At 38.9% G+C, this 21,966-nt stretch overlaps 1 protein-coding gene across 2 annotated transcripts in view; it reads left to right on the top strand.

Annotated features, from left to right (window-relative positions):
- Positions 1-13,118, top strand: part of gpd2 (glycerol-3-phosphate dehydrogenase 2 (mitochondrial)) — a 34,719-nt gene extending 21,601 nt beyond the window's left edge. For both annotated transcript variants that reach the window (XM_005919872.3, XM_005919871.3), the window contains 6 exons: positions 5,008-5,139; positions 5,221-5,379; positions 7,557-7,669; positions 9,633-9,711; positions 9,800-9,898; positions 12,970-13,118. In XM_005919872.3, coding sequence (XP_005919934.1) covers positions 5,008-5,139; positions 5,221-5,379; positions 7,557-7,669; positions 9,633-9,711; positions 9,800-9,898; positions 12,970-13,095 — 708 coding nt within the window. In that variant the 3' untranslated portion in view covers positions 13,096-13,118. The remainder of the gene's footprint in view (positions 1-5,007; positions 5,140-5,220; positions 5,380-7,556; positions 7,670-9,632; positions 9,712-9,799; positions 9,899-12,969) is intronic.
- Positions 13,119-21,966: the final 8,848 nt, after the last annotated feature.

Here is a 21,966-nt window from a genome sequence, read left to right as displayed (position 1 = left end):
TAAGTCCGCCAGAGCTTATATTATTTTTTTACATGTTGTAGTGCCATTTGTGGGAGCATTTCAAGTTGCTATACAACTGTTATAGCCCATATTTTAATAATATGCATTAAGTCCATAGTAACTACATTAATTGCAAAAAAGTGCAATAAACTACAAAAAAATTGAAAATCGTTTGTTTTGTTTTTTTACATATATTTCTACTTGGAGAAATTTAAGAGGTTTATCCCTCAAAACTTTAAATACAAAAAAGTTGCAAAAAATAGTTTACAACAACAGGAAATTTATTTTGAGTGTCTTCATAGTTTCATTTTGGAGATACACCAATTTTTATATACTGCAGGAAAAACGAAAAAACAATCCTATGATGCAAATTTGCAAAGAAAACAGCAGGTGCATCAAAATAAACTATTTCCAGCAGTGCAATTCGAGTTCTAAGCATCACAGAAACTATTCAGAAAAGTCAAACATGACCAGTAAAGGCTTTTAAGGCCTACAAGTAAAAAAACTACATTTTCCGCGAAAATGACGTCACTTCCGGCATGGTGGACATGCGATAGTTAGCGGTGACGTCTGTTTCAATGTGAGAAGTGTTATGAACAGCTGATCGGATCAGCAAAGCGTGTTTCTGGGATATTATGTTTTTGTTCCTGCAAGCGCTTTTTATGCAATTTTTGCAAAGCTATATGTGGAAGGAAACCGTGACCAAGGACAAGCTGATGGCATCAGATGTAAGTACAACTCCTCCGGTTTAATATGCAAAAAATATTATTGCGCTAGCTTACACGGTTCAGGTTCTACAGGGATTTAAAAATAGTTACACAAAACGGAGCGTGCTGCTCTGACCGGCTTTAAAGGGTTAACAATAACAATGTATTGAATAATGACTTTAAAAAATAATATAAAATAGTAGAGGTGGGAATCACCATATATCCCACGATATGATATTATCACGATACTTAACGCACGATATGATATTATTGCAATTTTTAAAAATATTTTGCGATATTCAGATTCTGTACATAAAGGTAAACTTTATCAATATTCATTTTATCTAATATCAAAGTCTCACACTCAGTCTTTCTCTCATTTCAGTCAGTTTTATTGTTGACAAACTGAACGGCTTGTATTACAGTCTAGTCCAACTGAACTGAATGCAACCATCTGGTACAATTATAGCTATTCTGAATTATGCAACTTATGAAAACTATGCAGCCCATTCAGCAACTGAAGAATTTGACAGTAAATTAAAACAAAATATAATTTTACATTAAATAAAAAAGTTTTAAACTTAATTAAAATAAAACATGTCTTAAATTAAAATAAGTAAACTGTCATGTTTATTGCTGCCCAAAAACAAGTTAAACACATTTGGACAGTGAAGGAATGTCAGGGTTCTTGCTCAGAAAAAGGAGCTGATCAAAATGCTCTGAAGTCAGTCCAGTCCACAAAAACTTTTTTTGTAGCAAAATATCGATTTCTGCTGTCCCTGTATCGATACATTATTAGCAAACAAAATATCACGATACTACACAGTATCGATTTTTTCCCCCACCCCTATAAAATAGTGTGCAACACCACTGAAGGTTTTTTTACCCCTCTTTTCAACCAACGGCAGTCACTCTTCTCTCCAAATAACTTCTGCTTAGCTTTCCGAGCTTCCCTCGGGTCCTCTTAATCAGCGGTCTCCAACCTTTTTTGCGCCACGGACCGGTTTATGCCCGACAATATTTTCACGGACCGGCCTTTAAGATGTCGCGGATAAATGAGGGAGGGGCTAATAATCGGCTCAGTCATTTTTAATGATTGTTGAATGCCCAGATCGTAATCGTGATTAAAATTCGATTAATTGAGCAGCCCTACTCCTCTGCATAGCTTGGTTGTAACAAGTGGTTATTTGCGTTACTGTTGTCTTCCTATCAGCTCGAAGCGGGCTGAGCATTCTCCTCTGACCTCTAGCATCGTTTTCACCCAGATTAGTCAAGCTCACAGACCATTTTCTCTTTTTCAGATTGTTCTAGAACTCTAGAGATGGTCATGTGGGAAACTCCCAGCATATCAGCAGCTTCTGAAATACACAGTCCATCAACCCTGCCATGTTTAAAGTTGCTTAAATCACCGTCTTCTTCCTCTTTCTGATGCTTTTTGAACGTAGCTCATCATCTTGATAATGTCCAGATTCCTAAATACACTCAGTTGCCTCCATGTAATTGGCAGACTGGATCTTTGTGTTAATGAGCAGTTAAAAAAGTATACCTAATGAAGTGGCTGGTGAGTGTACAAATAAGTGTCTGACTTTAATGTGAAAGTCTGGATCTCTCTGCCACTGAGATAAATGACGGTTTATATTTGAAGCCACATCTTCCAGGTTTGTTTTCAGACCAATCAATGAGATTACTGCTTCATTAAGAAAAGTTTGGGAATGCGGAGCTACTGTACACACTGGCTGACACAGCCGTGTACAAACCGAGCTGTAACCGCAGCTCTCGCAGACACATTCGGTGTCTTCTCCACCAGATGCTGACATTAAAGCTGCTGCTGTAACAAAGCTGACATTTCCACTACACAAAAGACTGGACACGCGTTAGAACGCACTGTGTGCTGTCCAATTTACCAGTGGCATTAAGCTAAGGCACATCGACTCACATCAGCTTTGCAGCGTCTTTCTGATAATTAGCCTGCTCGTTTTCATTAAGCGCAGTAGAACATAGTTTCATAAGGAAAAAGGAGTCCTGCGCTGAGTGCCTGCAGTAAACGTACTCCTCATTAGGGGCCTCAGCTCTGGTTGTTCTGGTTGTTCTCTGAAATATTCCTAAAAGGTCACTGTTGGTATTTGGACAGCGTTTGCCCTTTCACACGATCAGCAGGCCAACGATCTGAATAGCAAATAACCTGTTGTGTTCTGTAAACATGTGACACCTCATTGACAAAGCGGCGTTATCGTTTGTCGTTTAACTCAGAAGAGGTGAAATCGATCATCTGAATACCAGCAGCTGCAAGTTTACATAATTTAAACTGTAGTGAAAGGACTTAAACATGCGTTTAAAAGCAGAAGCTTTTCATTGTTTAACTCTTTAATTGTGTGTAACGTCTGTTAAAATCAGTCTTCAGTTTAAAAGTGAAATATTTGGTTGATGGACAGTGCTGAGTCTGTTAATATCAGGGTGTTTTTCTAATTTTGTATTAAAACTATGTTTTTTGGGCTGTTGGTTAAACACAACAGACAATTTAACAGTTAATCTAACAGTTTTTGCTATTTTCTGACCTTTTTTAAAAACATGCTGTTAAAGAGGACAGAAAACTAAATAATTCTAAATAAATTAATCAATAAATTAAGTAAATACAAACATTTATTTGGGGAGGGAATTGAAAAATAATTTCTATACATACTATTCAAATTTTAATTAAGGCTACAGCTGTTTTTCTACATTTGATATTTTTAATTTTTATTCTACATTTTCTATATTTTTTTTTTGTATTTCAGAATTCATGTATTTATTTATGTATTTATGCTCAGTTTTACTACAGTTATTTAGTTTAGTTTTAGTTTACAACATTAATTTATAGATAAATTTAATGTATTTAATCTATATAATGTATTTATTTAGTGTATTCACTCAGTTTTTATATTATGTTTTTAGTTCTGCAAATCAATTTACATAGTTTTACATTAATCTAATTAATTCTCTATTTTGCATCATATATACTTCAACATTTACTTAATGATTTATTTATTTTTACATTTATCTTCATTTATACTCGGTCAGTCTTTGAAAGTTATTTAGGTAGTAGATATTAATTAATTAATTAATTGTTCTGTTTTTGCATTTGTATATTATTTCTCCACATGAATTTATGTAGCTATCTAATTATTTTTGTATTTTAACTTGGATTTATTTCTCTGTCTACATTCAAACATTCATTTTGTACATTTATTTTTAAATGTATCTATTTACTTATTCAGACTTGTGCCATTATTGCTCATTATTTCACTGGCAGCTGGGAAAAACTAACCAAGAGCAAATAGATTTTTAGAATAATGGACTTATATGTTGTAGGAGGGATAACAGGAGTTATACATTCACACACTTATTATACACACACTGAATTCAGCTTATTTGGAAAAACCCAAATAAGCTGGCGACACACCTGTAATTCTTAAGTTGGAGTAGGATGTTCAACATCTTTCTCTATAGAAATATTTTAGCACAGCCCCCCCCCATTATTTAACCGTTATAGCAATATGCCATTAACAGTGGAGGGAAACAGCGGGAGTAGCCATGTGAAAGTATGATATACTGTTAAACTCTGTTTACAAATGTATTAATCAGTCAGTATAAGAGGTGTCGGTCTTTTTTTCCTCATGTAGGAAATGACTTGTAATATTCCTACTGATGCTGCTTATGTATTTCTCAGATCAGCTAATGACTTTATATAAAAGCTCCTATGACAAGGATGGTAAAAACGTTTAGATATAAAAAGCAGTTTAGTGTAAATGATATATTTAGGAAAATCAAATTATAGACCTTAATGAGACTTTGTTCTAGCAGATGTAAGAAAAAAACAAACAAAACAAAAAAAAGGTCCTAATGAGTGAATAATGTATTCATTTTAATAAAAGCTTTATCAGTGAATAACAGGTGGGTCACATGTTTCGATGTAACTAAACAGTCAATAAATTTCTAATAAGTGCTTCTGATTATCCAATAATTTAATCCTGTTATTAACACAGTTTAAATTGTGTGTTTGGGGGTTGACTACACAAATTCAGGCAGTCTTTTTGCTGTAGTTTCACCTTACTGTTTATGCATGTCCCTGTAATTTATGACCTTTGATAATTGTTTGAGTATTTGAGTAATGGTGTTTTATCACAGTCCTGGTGATTTTGCTTTGGTATAAATTCCTAAACATGTTTTCAGGGCAGAAAACCTCTGATTAGCATTATTATTAACATAAATTAATATAAAATCTATGTATTTAAATAAGTATTTATATCTTTCTCTGGCACAGGTCGCTCAACACCTGGCCTCCACGTATGGGGGAAGGGCATTTGACGTTGCCAAAATGGCTCAGGTCACCGGGCAGAGATGGCCGATCGTCGGGAAAAGATTGGTGTCTGAATTCCCGTACATCGAGAGCGAGGTAAAGTGGGACTGTTGTGTAAACGGTTAAAGTTCCAGCTGTGTGTCTGAAGAGTGTCTGAGAGCTTCTCGTCTTTTTCAGGTGCTATATGCGATTAAGGAGTACGCCTGCACCGCCATCGATGTCATCGCCCGGCGAACTCGCCTGGGCTTCCTGAATGTGCAGGCGGCTGACGAGGCGCTCCCACGTATCGTCCAGATCATGGGCAAAGAACTGGACTGGAGTCAGGAGAAGAGGACGGTACGGCTTTACAACACTTGATGTTTTTAACCCTTTAACATTCACCAGGTCACCGTTTCGTATGGTTAGATTTACACAATCTCTGTTGTCCACATAGAGAGGCTTATTAAAAAAATATGCACGGCAATATGTCTGTGAAGGTTCTCAGTCATCCAGGTCATCGTAGTCAAAGGAGCTTGCAAAGAAAAGCGTCTGGACTTCTTCAAGTTGCTTGAAGACGTTTCACCTCTCATCCAATGTCTTCACAGACATAAATATAAGGAAATATAAGGCCCACATCTTCTACTGAAAGTGTGCTTATGGTTAAAACATAACCTAACTCTATTTCTAAAACTGTCACCAGCATCCTGAGGTGCATGTCTGCAGGTTAAAAGGATGTGCACTGATGGGATTACACTTGTTTTATTCTCCTGGCTTCTGCATAAAGCTTTAATCCCTGGTGGGTTTCTCAAGTCGGGGCAGGGATTCGTTTTTGATCAGAGTACAATGGAAATGTCCACACCCTTTGCTCTTTCATAGAGGAGGCTCTGTGCATGCATGAAAGTTGAGCTATTTTAGGCCTTTATTGTTAACCAGCAGAAGTAGTGGGAGAATAACTCATAAACAAGTCGGTTAATCATGCACCAAACAATCTGGTTTCTGGTTTTCCTTGTGTAAAAGCTTTCAGTTACATTGTTGTGAAAAAGTGTCTGCTTTCTTCATGGTTTTTTGTTTGTTTGTGTTTTTTTGCATATTTGTCACACTGAAATGTTTCAGATCATCAAACAAAATTTAATGTTAGGCAAAGATAACCAGAGTAAATACAAAAATGCAGTTTTTAAATGAAGATTTCATTTATTAAGGGAGAAACCCTATCCAAACTCACCTGGGCCTGTGTGAAGAAGTACATCATGAATTAACTGTATTAACCACATTTTTTGGAACCCTGACTTCAGTTTCTTCAGCTACACTAAGGCCTGATTACTGCCAGACGTGTTGAATCAAGAAATCACTTAAATAGAAAATGTGTGACAAAGTGAAGCTAAAAGATCTCAAACACCAACACAGCACATCACGATCTAAAGGAGCAGCTGAGAAACAAAGTCAGTGACATCTATCAGTCTGGAAAAGGTTACAAAGCCATTTCTGAGGCTCAGGAACTTCAGTGAACCACAGTGAGAGACATTATCCACAATTGAAGGAAACTTGGAACAGTGGTGAAGCTTCCCAGGAGTGACCAGCCAACCAAAATTACTCCAAGAGCTTCGATGACTCATCCAAGAGGCCGCAAAAGAACATCTAACTCAGTTGTCTCAGTTAAGGTCAAAGTTCATGATTCAACAATAAGAAAGAGACTGGGCAAAAACGGCGTCCATGGGAGAGTTCAAGGAGAAAACCACTGCTGACCAAAAAGATCACAAAGGCTCGTCTCACATTTACCAAAAACATCTTGATGATCCCTTTTTTTAATTACAGTTTTTCATGGAATAAATGTAAAAGCTGCAGTTTGTATTTACTCAGACTTACTAACTTCTAGTATTAAATTTGTTTGATTTGATTGATCAAGAAGGTGGAAGATACTTTTTCACAATACTGCAGCTCCAATGATCAGTTTTCCCAAAAAAAAGCCTGTAACATCACCCCAAAATTTGTTATTGGTAATTCTTTGTCTGTGATTGAGAGATTTTAATCAGCGTAGTCCTGGAGTTAGAAAACACAGATTAGAAAACACAGATTAGAGAGTCTCACTTGTAGGATGGGTGGAAGTTGTGCAGCCATAATAAATAATTTCTCCTCACTGTCACTGTCATGTGACAGCGACAGACTTTCTTTAGATTTGATGTGGTGGTCAGACACAAAGAGACTTTTGAAGATGTTATTTTGAGTTTTGGAAAACCAGATGTTTTCCAGTGTTTTGAGGTTTGTTTAGAGCTAAAAGATCTGATGAATCAGGTAAACTAACATCGAGCTGTGCATTTTGAGACAGCAGCTTGTATGAGTGACATGTAGCAAGCTGGAGAAAAAGAAACATTTTAGCCGTTGACACACATTTTAGTGACCTCATTAGACATTAGATGTCTCATTTAATGTTATAACCTGAGTTACAGAGGGTGTATGTGTGAATCTGTTTGTTCTGATTAAGGAGAAAATGACTCTGCTGATTAGTGTGGGCTCACTTTTTTTTTCTTTAAATCCAGGAGGAACTTGAGGCAGCGAGGAAGTTTCTGTACCATGAGATGGGCTACAGGTCTCGCTCTGAGCAAATAACCAAGACGTCTGAGATTAACCTGGACAACCATGAAGTAGCCAGGTAGTGCTTTTGAAAACGTCAGATAGTTCATTTAAGTTTCCTGATTGATTTATGCATTTTTTTCTTTCTTAATCATGTTCCATATCAGTTATAGACTACTCAAAAAATTAAAGGAACACTTTAATGAGAGTATACCATCCAGTCAGTTAAATCTCTGGGATGTTGTTCTGGTCATTTAAGTGTCAGAGGGGCTTGTTAATGAGTTTCAGTTGCTTTGGTGTTAATGAAATGAACAACAAGTCCAGTAGACGTGTGACAATGAGACAAACCCCAACAAAGGAATGGTTTGCAGCTGGAGGGGACACATTTTTCCCTCTTCACTTTTTCTGCTTTTTACTAGTTTTGCATTTGACCAGTCTCTCTGTCACTACTGCTAGCATGAGACAATACCTGACCCTACAGAGGTTGCACAGGTAGTCCAACTCCTCCAGGATGGCACATCAATACGTGCCATTGTCAGAAGGTTTGTTGTGTCTCAGGAACACACAGGCAGTTACTGTAGGAGAGCTGGACAGGGCCATAGAAGGTCCTTAATCCATCAGCACGACCGATATCTGCTCCTTTACGCTAGGAGGAACAGGATGAGCACTGTGAGAGCTACAAAATGACTTCCATTAGGTCACTAGTTTAAATGTTGCTGACCAAACAATCACAAACAGACTACATGAGGGTGACCTGAGGGCCTGCTGTCCTCTGGTGGGCTCAGTGCTCACTGCCTGGCACTGTGGAGACTGATTGGCATTTGCCAAGGAATACCAGAATTGGCAGGTCCACCACAGGCACCCTGAGCTTTTCACAGATGAGAGCAGGTTCACCCTGAACTCGTGACAGATGTGAAAGTGTCTGGAAAAGCCGTGGAGAAAGTTGTGCTGTCTGTAGCATCGTTTAGCATGACCGGTTTGGTGATTGGTGATTGGTCAGGGGAGACATGTCCATGGAGGGGCACACAGACTCTGTGGTTCTTACTGTGGGGCACAGAGCAAATTTCAACTACAGGATTTCCTGCAAGTATTTAAATAATCTTAAAATATTATTTTTATAGTAATTTATGACCCTGATCATATTTAAGTTCGCTCTCATATTTTTACTATAAGGGGAATATTTCTCCCCACTGTAAGTTTGGTCAGTCTGTCTCTACAACTCCTCACATTTTTTTTGTTCGACTTGCTGGCTCTGATTATTACACAGCTAATAGACCCAGAACCAGATTCAGAGATTCTGGAGCAGACATTCAGGCTCTGGAAAAACTTGCTGTTTTCAGGGATAAAGGACCATGTTTGTGGCTCAGTTACCCAAATACTGTCTCTGGTACTGATCTCTGGTTGGATGAAGAGTTGGCAACAGTTTCAGGCAATGCCCTTTTAAACTCTTTGAAGGATCTGGTAGAGCTGTGATACCAAAACTCCTCTATTTTTAAAAGTAATATGAAAACATCTTAGATTACCTGTCATAGATATATTACAGGTAATGATGACCAAGTATAAATAAAAAAGTATAAGTAGGTCATAAATGGTGGGTGAGGTGGTGGGTGAAAGGAGGAAAGTCAGGCCTTTTTTTATCCCATTTGGGGAAAATACTTATTTATTTCAGTGCAGATGGTAGTAGTTACAACTTACTAACTGTTGCTGTTGCACCTCAAAGGCATTTCCAAACCAGCGAGTAATTAGAAGGTCAACACGCTTTTGAGGAAAGCATAACAGCCTCTAACAGCCACTGCTCGCTAGGGAAAAATGTTTATTCCCAAACACCAACCAGGGAATGAAAGCTAGAATTTAAGTAGTGGTTACTGGAGGCCATGTGGGTTTTTTCGGTCGTGGACTGGTTCCAGTGTTGGTCCTGGGCCAATGCTGGTTATGGTGTTGTATGCGCAACATCAACATGACGGTATTTGATCCACTGCTGTTGTTGTTGTCTGTTAATATCGCTGCTGTAAATCGGCTGTTACTGCTCGTGTGTCTGACAGGTACAAGAAGCGTTTCCATAAGTTTGACAAAGAGAGCAAAGGATTCATCACCACTGTTGACGTCCAGCGAGTTTTACAGGTGAGTTTTTTTCTCTCAGTCTTCACATATTTGTTACCCGCAGCTGCATGTCATTGATCCCGAGTGCTGTGTTTCTCCTTCCCTGCAGAGCATCAATGTGCACATTGATGAAAACGCGCTCCATGAAATCCTTAATGAGGTGGACCTCAACAAGAACGGACAAGTCGAAATTGATGAATTCCTGCAGGTAGGCACTAAGTACAGAGATGATCAGCAGCGCTTAATTTTAAGTGCCTTCATTTAGCATCTGTAAGCACAAGACAGACATCAGTTATCTGTGATCTGTTAATGGAGCAGCTGTGCACAATAAATGCTTAAACTAGCTTTGAGCTACGTGCTCTGAGTGGCCACTTTGTTAGGTACAGCTGTCTAATCAGCCAATCACCTTTTAACAACTCAAAGGATTTGGGCATATAGACGTGCTTCATGCCTAAATGCATGCAAGGTATGCTCTTCTGCATACCTTGGTTGCAGTCAAGGTATGCAGAAGAGCAACTCCGAATGGACAGCATGTCACTTCATTATATTAGCCAGTTATCAGATTTCAGTCCAGCAGAGCAGCTTTAGGATGCGGTGTAATGGAAGATTCTCATTTGCAAATCTGCAGTAACTGTGTGGTGCTATTATGTCAACATGGACTAAAATCTCGGAGGAATGTTTCCAGCAACTTCTTGAATCTGCACCATGAAGAATTAAGCCAAAAGCGAGTTCGACCCAGTACAAGCAAGGTGTACCTAATGGAATGGCGGGTGATGTTACATAGAAACACGTCTTAAAGGTTTAGTTACAGCTTACAAATCCAAAATGCAGTGGTGGACTGGATTTTGGGGGTTTTTTTTCTAGATTTTAGCAGGCAGTGAATAAAAAAAGTGTCTGGCTGTAATAATGCAAATTTATTTGTTTTCATTTGCAAAAATAAAAAATGCAGATTCATGGAAAAACTGAAAAATATTTGGATCGCAGATTTCAGCTACATGATTTCCTGCATGTAGCTGAACATTTAAATAATCTTTAAATAATCTTAAAATATTATTGTATTTATATTTTAAACCTTTACAGGAAAATCAAAAATACCAGAACAAATTTTAAAAAAAGGCAAATAAGAATGATTTTCTTTATGCGCACATGCACAGTATGCAGTGTGGTGTGTGTCTTATAAGAGGGAGCATTAATGCCCAACACCTCTGTGAGTGTGCCTGCCCTTCTCAAACCAGCAGAGCAAACATGACTGAGGACGCAAAGGCTGGATAATGGAAGCCCTCAGGAGCGTGATCTGTCACACACGGATTCAGCCTTTTTCTTTTTTGTTTTTTTTTGTGGGAAATTGAGCCTGGAATTAACATGAATTCAGCCTGTAAGTGTACAAATCCAGTTTTTCTAATAGTAAGGTCACCAAAAGTCAAAGGTTCAGTTCCTCCTCTCTTGCCTGTCATTTTCAGTATTTTTACCCTGATAAAAGCAGCATATTCCTCCTCATACATGCAGGAGAGCTGGAACTTAAATTATCCTGTCGTTAAGAGAGAGAGAGAGAGAAAAAAAGAAAGACCTGTGTCCACCTGACAGGTGAGTAAACTTCCGCTGCTTCAAGCCGAGAGTGTGAAGTCTAAAGCAGCGGCAGGTCAGGCCAAATGAAGGTAATTAGAGAGGAGAGGCTCTGTCAGCGACTCGTGTAATGAGGCCTGAGGAGTGTCCGGGGAGCCCACACGTCCGTCTGTCGCTAAATTACTTTCTCACTCGAGTCCAGAGAAGAGCCATTACAGAGGACTACCTTTGTTAGCGACCTATCTCTGCTGCAAGTGAGCCGATGTTCGGACAATAGAGAAGCTAAAAGTGAAAAGAGCTTCTGTCTCCTTTGTGATGACATCTGTATCTGTGCGTTTGTTTCTGCTCGCCTGATGAGCCATGTCAACAACAAACACAAAGTAGTGTGGAGGATATTGATCTTTTAACCCTCACACAAAACCTAACCCAGTTCTCCGGTTAACGAAAATTATGGCTGGAGGTGGGAAATGAACTAAAAAGGTCCAAGAAGTGTTAAAGCTGAGCCAGGTGACTTTATCTGTGGTGGATAAGGAACAGGAGCAGCAGCCGTGTGTTCTTCTGCTGCTGTAGAGATGCTCTTCTGCGTACTTTGGTTCTAACAAATGCTTATCTGAGTTAATGTTGCCTTCCTGCCAGCTCCCAGCAGTCCAGTCATTCTCCTCTGACCTCAGGGTTCAACAAGGTGTTTTCACCTAGAGAGCTGCTGCTCACTGGATGTTTTCTCTTTTTCACAGCAATTCTCTATAAAAAAACAAACAAACTAGAACTGCGTGAGTGGGAAATCCCAGCAGATCAGCAGCTTCTGAAATACCAATAACCATGCCACATTTAAAGTTACTTAAATCCTCTTTTATTTCTCCATTCTGTTGCACAGTTTGAAGTTCAGGAGGCCACCTTGACAATGTTTACATGCCTAAATGCACAGAGTTAGTGCCATGTGATCGGGTGATTAGATATCCACTGTCCATATGTACATAGCGCTGCAGAACTGTGCCCAGCATGTTTACACTGAGTAGGAGATGCTCTGTATCTCATAGTACAACTGTATAGTGACAATAAAGGCATTCTATTCTATTCTATTCTATTCTATTCTATTCTATTCTATTCTATTCTATTTTATTCTGTATATTTTGTTAATGAGCAGTTAAACAGGTTTACCTAATGAAGTTTTCATAGATAAAGCTGCTTAGCAGTACATGAAGTCCTTAAAATAAGGGCGTCTTTGACCTGAACCAATTTAATAGAATTAATATAAGGAGTTTAAATATTTGTGTTTCGTGTCTAAATTTTTAGAAAAGAAAAAACAGTGACAGCACTTTCTTAGCGCGTCATCTTAACTATTAAAACATTGCTTTGCACTCGATTTGTTGACACTAAGATTGAGAAAAATATATAATCATGTCAGAGAACATTAAAATCGCTGCTTGTTTCCTGCCGTTGGAGAAGATTACATGACCTCATTTTCACATTAAAACAGTCGCACCTTGCTCAGCTTTAACACATGAAAACTAAAAATGGTTTCATCGTCTGCCTCTCAAACTCAGGGATGTGGAGCTGAGCTCTAAAGCCTTTCACTGCCAGGCAGGCGGTTTCCTCCTCGTCCTGCAGATAATTATTTCTGCCCGAGGAAAGCGGCCCGCCTCGCTTTGACAGGTTAACCTTTCCCGCCGTTGTCCTACACGCCACGTACTCTGTTCTCTCCTGTTTCCTCCGCAGCTGATGAGCGCCGTGAAGAAGGGACACGTGTCGGACAGCCGCCTGGCCATTCTGATGAAAACTGCAGAGGAGACTCTGGATCAGAGGGAACCGGTGTCGGTGGACCGAAGCGGGGGCGGAGTCTGAGTTGGATGCCAAAAAAACCCCAACCTTTAAAGGTGGTGATGACACAAAAAAAAAGATGCAAATGGAGCTATTTGAATGACAATATTGCAATCAAGCATGCAGCCGGATGAATTTGGACAAATCAAGCACTCCTGTGTGTTTTGGGTGAAACGGTATCTAATGATTGAGGCTGAGATGTGTCTGTTTATTTCATCTGTTATGTCCAAAGTCTTAACATCTGGTGCCTCAGACCACACACACAACATTTTATACTGTCTTTTTACGCAGCACTTTTAATACTTTGACGTTCTCTTTGTCCAGCACTCCTTGATTGACGCTGATTATTGTGTAAATACCATCTTCAGGTGGCTTTGCATCACGCAACACAATTTACAGATAAATGTGAAGTTTCCTAGAAAAAGAAGAAAAAAAAAAAGCAATTTGGTTCCAAGTATTGAAAAAAGAGCACTTCATTTACGTTTCTCAAAAATAATCACCCTTTTTTAAGTGAAAAAAGGTTTTAGCAGCTGCTTGAGGAAGATGCTTTCACCTTTTCAGGACGCCCGTTCTAGCTGTTGTTTAGTCACCGTACGTTAGCTGTATCAGTCTACTCGTATATGAATAAATGGTTGACAGGATGCAGGCAGCAGAATTAAAAAGAAAAGAGAACTTGAATGTGCCACTTCAGCCAGAAGAGGCGAATATGCGAGGCTGAAGATGAAGAAAGCGGGTATTTGGTAATTGTAGTGGCAATTTAAACCAGTTTTGCTACCGAGGCGTTGCCAGAGACGTTTAATTGGTGAGGTCTTGATTGTCCGTTTCTAAAGTTATAGTTCCGCTGGGGCAAAATGTCCACATGAATCAAATACAATCAAACAACATCCATTTGTGTATCCAATATATATCCATTAAATGTAGAGCGGGAAGAATCGATACATTGTCGTATCACAGCATTTTGTATGCTGATGTTGTATTGATACAGGGACACCAAACATCTGTACTTTATTAGAAAATTAAAATACAACCGATATGTGATTTTCATTTATTTTAACAGTTAATATATTACGAGAAAAACAGACTGAGAGCAAATTGACTCTGTCTTACGGAAATATTTATAGCAGATTTTAATGACAACTGTATCTTATTGTTCAAAGCATACTGAGATTGACAGATATTGAGGACATAATTAGTGATAGTTTGTCACTGCTGTAATTAATTTAGTTTTATTTATTAGTTTTCATTTAGTTTTAAATAGCGCAAAATCACAAGAACGGTATCTTATACAGTAAACACTCTATAATCCATCTAATAATCCAGTCACCAATCAAACGACCCCCTATGAGTAAGCACTTGGTGACAGTGGAAAGGAAAAAAAAATATAGTGTTTAAATGGAGCCGCTCTTTTTTTAAAAAAAGAGAACGTTTTTATTTTATTTAGCACCAAATTTCCTTTTTAAAAAAATAATTTTTTCTTCAAGGAAACTTCCTGGTAGGAAGTGTTGGACCTTTAGACAAAACCTCAGTGATAGTTTCTGCGTGTCCTCTCTGATCTGTTAAAAACACAAGTCAGGTGACGCTCAGCATATTTAAAGTATTTCTTCAGCCAGGTTTTTGGGTTTTTTTCCTCTCAGATGAGTTATTTTTAGGCTCATCTGGGATCTGCTGTGTTTTCCATCTATTGCACTACTGAGGTTTACATGACGAGGTTTCCATCTTCAGCGCAACTGTTTGAGGACGCTGTCACTCTGATCTCCTCGTGTATATTTTTTATAATTATTTATTCTTTTTTTTATCCGTGTCATTCTGCTCTTTGCTCTTATAAAAACAGGATTTCAAAGGAACTATGAGTTATTTTTACTGGCTATAAGGTTGAAGTTTGTTTTGTTTCTGTGCTTGAGGTCGAGAGCAAAGACCTGAATTAACGCTGTATTAACGCACATCCACCAAACTGTTGTGTAATCCTGCATGCAAGCTGATGATTTTTTAATCATGTATCTGACGGAAATGAGATGTTTTTAAGTGTGGCATGCTTCGTGTGCAGACTTTGTCTGAGTGCAGTTGAAAGACAGTTCACTGTATGAATGTATGATGTGCCTTGTTCTGCCTATAACATGACACTCAGTCTTCTTTTTCACAAAGCTACATGAGTTAAACATTAACAGGAAAACATGTTGAGAATGTAAAGACATTTATAAAACATTTATTACGTGAAAAAGTCGATTGTATGCCTGGTTTGTTCGAAATAGAGACTTATTGACGGAAGTTGAAGGGTTATTATTAGTTATGGATAAGGGTATTTTCTTTATGGAAGCCGATTACTTCATGTTTTAGTATAAAGATTTGTACTTTGATTGGGTTTTTTTGTTTTGTTTTGCTTTTTGGGGGGGGGGGATTTTCTGTATCCCGTTGAAGGATTGTTTGGCTGAAATGACTCCGCAGCACTGTCTTTCTGCATCTTAAGTCAGAATCTTTGTAGCTAAAGATAAAATTATTAGCTGTTTGATGAACTTTTAAGGTTTCACAACACAAAACCTTTAAAATGTTGAGTGTTTATTTTCCTTATTGGTGCATGTAGATGTGAAAATGAATGTTTGGCAGAAATGGAGAAGAGGATTCTGGCACAACTTAATACTTCCAAGGTGTCCCAATAAGAACATGAAGTCTGAAGAGGTTAAAGATCCAGCAACAGTTGTAGGATTAAGAGCAGCTTTGTTTCAGCCTTTGGCCTGTACCAGGCCAGTGAAGTCCAACAGTTTTCCTTCATATGAAAACTGTTCTTGGAGCTGTAACCTCCAGTTTTCACTGCAGTGCTGTGAAAAAACGTTCACTCTTATTGCTTCTATAGGAAGGTAAAGGTAAGTCTGCTAAAAGCAATTAGTACTTTATCATTGTCATCAATAGTTATACTTGGGTGGGGGGGTATAACAAATTTGAATGTTATATTTTACAATATTAAATATATTAATATTAAATATTATATTTTATTAAATAAATTGCACTCTGGAAATACCATGAATAACAGTGCACTACCTTCCCGAGATAACATTAGCAGAGCAAACTTGACAAAGCTACCTCCCGATTGACAGCAAGCTGATGGCTCAGTTACACAAGTAAAAATAGGAGAGCAACCTCCTGGAATCTGTTGGTGATTGTTGTGAATTTTTCCACGTGCTGCGACTGATCGTAACTTGTGACTAAATGGTTGCCCAGATCTTGAAGGTGTTGCACTTTTGATTGCACGGATCATCTGATAGGAGTCAACCTTTTTGCAAAAGGTCTTACTTGGACTGACTGCAGTCACTTGGAGAAATTGACAAAAGTTTGAAAGTAATTATTTTCTACCCTACAAATGTAGACAGATTGCCAGCATGTTTAAACAGATATTGACAATATTTTACTTAAACTACATAATTTCAAGTAAAAGAAAATGTGATAAATCACAATATATGTTATTGCAAAACGCACAAAATGTTAAAAATCTTAATATCATCGTATCATGAGCAAAGTGTGGTGATAGTATCGTATCATTTTACTACAAATAAATTTCCACAAAAGTTGGGCTGCTGTGTAAAATGTTCATAAAAACTGAGTGCAATGATTTGCAGATGTCAGGAACCCATACTTTAGTCAAAGTAGAACATTAAAAAATGTTCCAATGTTTAAACGGTGTGAGACACTGTGCCATTTTAAGGGGACCAAAACAAGGTCACTTTGAAATGGAAACAACACAGTTAAAAAAAAAAATACTTGGGACTGGGACGCGTTTACCACTTGTTTACAATATCCACAGCTACACTGTGGGTTGTGTATTAATGACGTGGTTAATTATTTTGATTTCAATTTTTGAGGTGTCCTTGGGTGAGATGCTGAACCCCGAATCTTCACAGAGTCCCAAAAAAATGAAAATATTTCGTGTTAATCAGTATCTGAATCATCACCTCCCACATTGCAGCACATCTTCCCTCACTACCAGCCTCTCCTCAGGTTTTATAATCTAAAAGAAGCGTGTGCAGGCTGTTCCTCCTTACTGCCTTTATGGTGTGATTCATGCTCACTAGCAACAAGTATTCAGTTTCTCTTAGGCCTTTTTCTTATTCCCTTCACAGAGTCGTGCTGCAGGTTTTCCTTCTAAAACACTGTAGCTGTTATTGCAGTGTATCAGTGTGCGGTCACGTGGGGGTTCGACTACAATACCTCGACACTGAGGACCCTTCAGGCTGCCACCGCTGCCCGTCTAACCTGAATAGCTCATGGGCAGTGCGACTTAAATCCTGATGCTTGATTGTCTCCTTTGGATGAAATTACAGCTTTATCCAGGGTCAAAGAGAATCATATTCCTTACTGCTTTTCTCTTCACCAGCACTGTAAAAATGCAGCGATCCAGTCTCCAGGTGGAAAAAGAAACAACAGCAATTATCTAATTAAATGTATCTGGTTGCTTGCAGAGCTTTGTGTGGTTTTTGTCTTTCTGGTGAGCATCAGTCAAAGCTGGTGTCACAACAGCCGAGGATGTGAGCGCCTGTGAGAGAGGAAAGTGAGCATTTTAAACCAGAAGCGTTTTCCTTGTTTTTGTTTTTAATTTGCTGTTATTTAATATCAGAAACCATGTGATACGAGTACAGCAGAGCTTACTTACAGGGACCTGTTTGCCTTGTTTTATTCTTATTTAGAATTTAGGTTATTCTGCAAAAAGTGGTAAAAAATGTTGGTTGAAACTTGTCAGATTCATTTTTCCTGCCTTTATCTAAGTACTAACTGAACAGATATCACCTTTGGTTTTGGAAAACTGACAAAGGTTTGTTTACACACCAGAAGACTGACAAACGATAGACAAAACTTACCTAAATTCCCAGGGGGAGGGACAAATGCCTTTGGAGGTTGCGTCCAACCAATGTAAAAGTCTGCCAAATAAAAAAGATGTTGAGCTATTTGCTGAGGTGACAGATGAAAATATCTTAGTTCTTGGTGTCGAACTCACTACTGCAACCATGCTGTGCCTCATGCATGTATGGAAACCCTTATGCTTGAAGGTGGAAGGTGCATTATGGACAAAGTGCGAGTTCAATAACAGAACACCATTTGTGTTCAGGCCTGGCACGTTGTTCCTCCCAGTCAAACCCTTTGAGGTCACAGTTTCATCGCCCACGTGAGAGTTGAAGTGCCCCTAAATGGACAATGCAGTATCCAGATGGGGCACTTTCCGAGCTCAGTCTCCTTCCACACCCAAGAGATGATATTATACAGCCACTTGGGATTGGACCATCAGGGCCTCAGCCACTGAGAGCACTCTGAGTCCCCACTGAATAGGTCTTCATTTGACTCTTGGGAGACTGAGAGATGGGTTGGGGCTGCATTGTGTTGGTATGGTGTGGTGAAGAGACACCTCAGTGTAGAAACCCTAGAAACCCAGCTGTAAGTTTACCCACTGATCTACACCCCTACCCTCACCTGTGGTCACAAGCATACGTTAGTGACTGAAAGAATGAGATTGGGTTTGCAAGTGGCTTCCATGAAGGGTGGCAGGCTGTTGCCTTAGAGATGGGATGAGGAGTTCTGTCATCCCATCTATAAGAGTAGAGCCACTATTGCTCCACATCAAAAGGAGTCAGTTGAGGTGTTTTGGGCATCTGACTCAGATGCCTTCTGTGTGAAGTGTTCCAGGCATGCACTACAATGAAGAGGCCCTGGGGTAGACCCAGGAAATGCTTGCCTGGGAAACCCTTGGTGTTCACCTCAATAACCTGTAGAAGGTAGCCAGGGAGTTGGAGGTTTGCACTTCTCTGTTTAGGCTAATGTCCCCACAACCCAGCGCCGGATATGTTGAAGAAAATGGATGGATGGTGTTTATCTGGCTTCTCAACAAAGGCCTACTTGCTTTGGGAGATTTTGTCAGGGTTAATACACCTTTGACAACGTAGCTGTTGGGATGACTAGGGCATAGGCCAGGTCAGGTGTTTTATTCATATCCTGCCAAGGGAAGGCCTCGGGGCAGACCCAGGACCCACTGGAGACATTATATCTTTTGCCTACCTTGGGAACACCTTTGTTTCCTCCTGGTGGAGCTGGAGGAGGTGGCCGGGGAAGAGAGGTCTGGGCTGTTTCATCCCCGACTTGCGAGACCCAGAAGAACAGCAGAAAATAAATGGCTGGATATATTTTGGTGAACACATTTAGTAACTTACTTTGCTCTAGTCTTCATGTCTTTCATGCATGCCGTGCAATTAATTAGTGACTTTTTTATTTTAGGATTGAAGCAGTTCAGTTTTTTTCCTTTTTTTTAGTTTTCATGATAAGCTAAGCTAAGTAGTAGCTGGCTATAGCTTCATATTGTACATGGATGGAAGAACAATTCTCTCACAATTCTTTTATTTATATGGTAGGTTTTCAGAAGAATTTAGTCATATAACAGGGTGTTCCACAACAGACTATTGAAAATGTACACATTCTGTAACTCCTTGTTCAAAAACATACCGACTTCTGAATTCCAGTGACAACTGAGAACAAAGCTCTCATGTTAAGCTCCAGAGCAGCAGCTGAAAGTACCAGATGGTGACATTTTTACTTTTAGGAACACCTCACGGCAGACCTATGTTGTTAAATGTCGCACCCCTTCTGTAACATCTCCGTAGCTTATGGATATTTCTAACCAAGAGTTCATTCAGTTAAAAAAAGAAGTGCTTTTCTCCCAAGTGTTACTTTTCACTCTGCGGCTGTAAAACATTGGGTCAACTTGGACCGAGCCAAAACGTCCTCACAGAGGCTGAAGTACACGAACACACACACACACACACACACACACACACACACATTAACCTTCATGCAGTCGGCTCCTGCAAACTGGGTGAAAAACAGCCTTTTCTCCTGAAAGGTCACAGCCAGATTTGAGTGACAGCTTTAAGTCCTGCGCTCATATTACAATCTGAGACGTCTTCATGGGAAAGGCCGCGAGTACGGGGAAGCAATTAATTGTAATGAATAATGGGACAAATCTGGTTGGCATATGACCACTAATGCTCCTTTTTTCTCCGGAGGGTTAGGACGCTGATGCCAGCCACACCGTAGCGTCCGCCTGCACGCTAATTGAAAATGTGTGGAGGATGTCAAGGGATGGTGTCAACTACTGCCTTCTGCTTAATTCAAAAGAAGATGAGGGTTTTTTTATGCCCTCTTGTTTTTTAGTAAACTTTAAAATAGCATAGATTGGGATTATTTTTTTAAATGATGAGGTCATAAAATTAAATAAAAGAACAAGTCACCAAATTAATAAATAGCAAAAAGGTGTTTGAATGTCATTTAATGGACTGAATGTCTTCGAAAAATGCTTGTGCTGATATTTTGCATCAGGATGATGCGGTTTGAAAGTCTGCAGCCTGTGAAGAAATATGAAATCCACACATATTGGACAAAAAAAGTTAAATTCTAAGAAAAAAAACTGAAAGAGTGGAAGAGTCAGCATTTATCATCAATGAAATGAAAACTTAAACTATAGAAATTATTTTAAAATTCCACTACAACTACAATTACAGTCGCTTAAAAGTAAATCATGCAGATCATAAGAATTAGCTGTGGTCCTGTCCAGCAAAATCAAAAAAAGGCAAATAAAAAAAACCAAACAAACAAAAACACCCAGAACATAATATTATATTAGGTAATAATTTTGAGTTTAATGCAACTGAAATATATAAAATCAAGGGTTTATTTATTCAAATGATTAATTGTTAAGGAAAATATGGTTGGTGAAAACTGACTGTATACCAGTCAAGTCAGAATAGATTAAATATTAAATATTAAATTAAATATTTTGCATTCTACTTATGTTTATATGTAACATAATTACACATAAAATGTAATTAAATTACTTAAAGTCAATATCCTTTTGAGAGCAGTCACGTCAAGGTGCTTTATATTAGGGTAAGGTAAAGACCCAAAATATTAAAAAGAAACCCCAACATTACACAACTCTCTTTGAGCAAGCATTTGGTGACAGCGGGGAGGAAAAATTCCCTTTTAACAGGAGGAAACCGGCTCAGGGAGGATGGCCGTCTGCCATAGAAAGGACAATTAAACTTTGAACAATGAGTTAACGTTAATGTTTGTTCTTGTTCTTCTGCGGGGCTCCAGATAAAACTGGGAGCATTTTAGAAGCAGTAGTCTGGGTGGGGTCTTTTATTTTGAAAATTGGCCTTATTCTTTATGCTGTTTAGACAGCTTCATGTGTCTTCTCAGAAAATAGAATCAGTGCCGTCTTAAATGAGACAGACCAGGTGGACACTTCTGGGATGCTTCTTAATGCAAGTCTCGTATTGAACGTGTGCGATCAGCTGGGCCCATCTGATGTGATCTGAAATGACCTGTGATTGGTCAGCGTCTCCTATCATGAGCTAGCGTTTTCAGAACCTTACAAAAAGGTGCAGAGTCCCCATCTTTGAAGCAATCATTTAAAAGACAAAAAGATCTCAAGTTGCGCATCATTGCACATGATGGCAACAGCTGCGCTCCCCAGCTGCTGTTTGCTTGTTTTTTTGTGGCATTTTTGCCTTTATTAGATAGTTGAACAGTGAAGATAGACAGGAGAGTGGGGAAGAGAGAGCGCAGGAAAACATTCAGCAATGGACCGCAGGTCACACTCAAAGCTAGGCCGCTGCTCTCCGGCTAAGCTAAACTACAACCCCCCAGCAACTGTTTTTCCAAGTGTGACTGTATCATAGCTTTACACTAGGGCTTCATGAGCAGTGTTATACTGCACGGCCTACACACAGACATAATAGTGCATTTACAGGATTTTCTTTCAGGCAATTTTGAAAGGAAACTTGTCAGGTCAGTTCTTCGGTTAAAAATATGGCCACTTTTGTGACCCTCTAAAGTCAGGCTTTAGGATCAGCTTACCTCACT

Source organism: Haplochromis burtoni, unplaced genomic scaffold, assembly GCF_018398535.1.
Source record: "Haplochromis burtoni strain Fernald_Lab_line unplaced genomic scaffold, NCSU_Asbu1 Contig_39, whole genome shotgun sequence".
Taxonomy (NCBI): domain Eukaryota; kingdom Metazoa; phylum Chordata; class Actinopteri; order Cichliformes; family Cichlidae; genus Haplochromis; species Haplochromis burtoni.
This window is presented reverse-complemented; position numbering and strand designations above follow the sequence as displayed.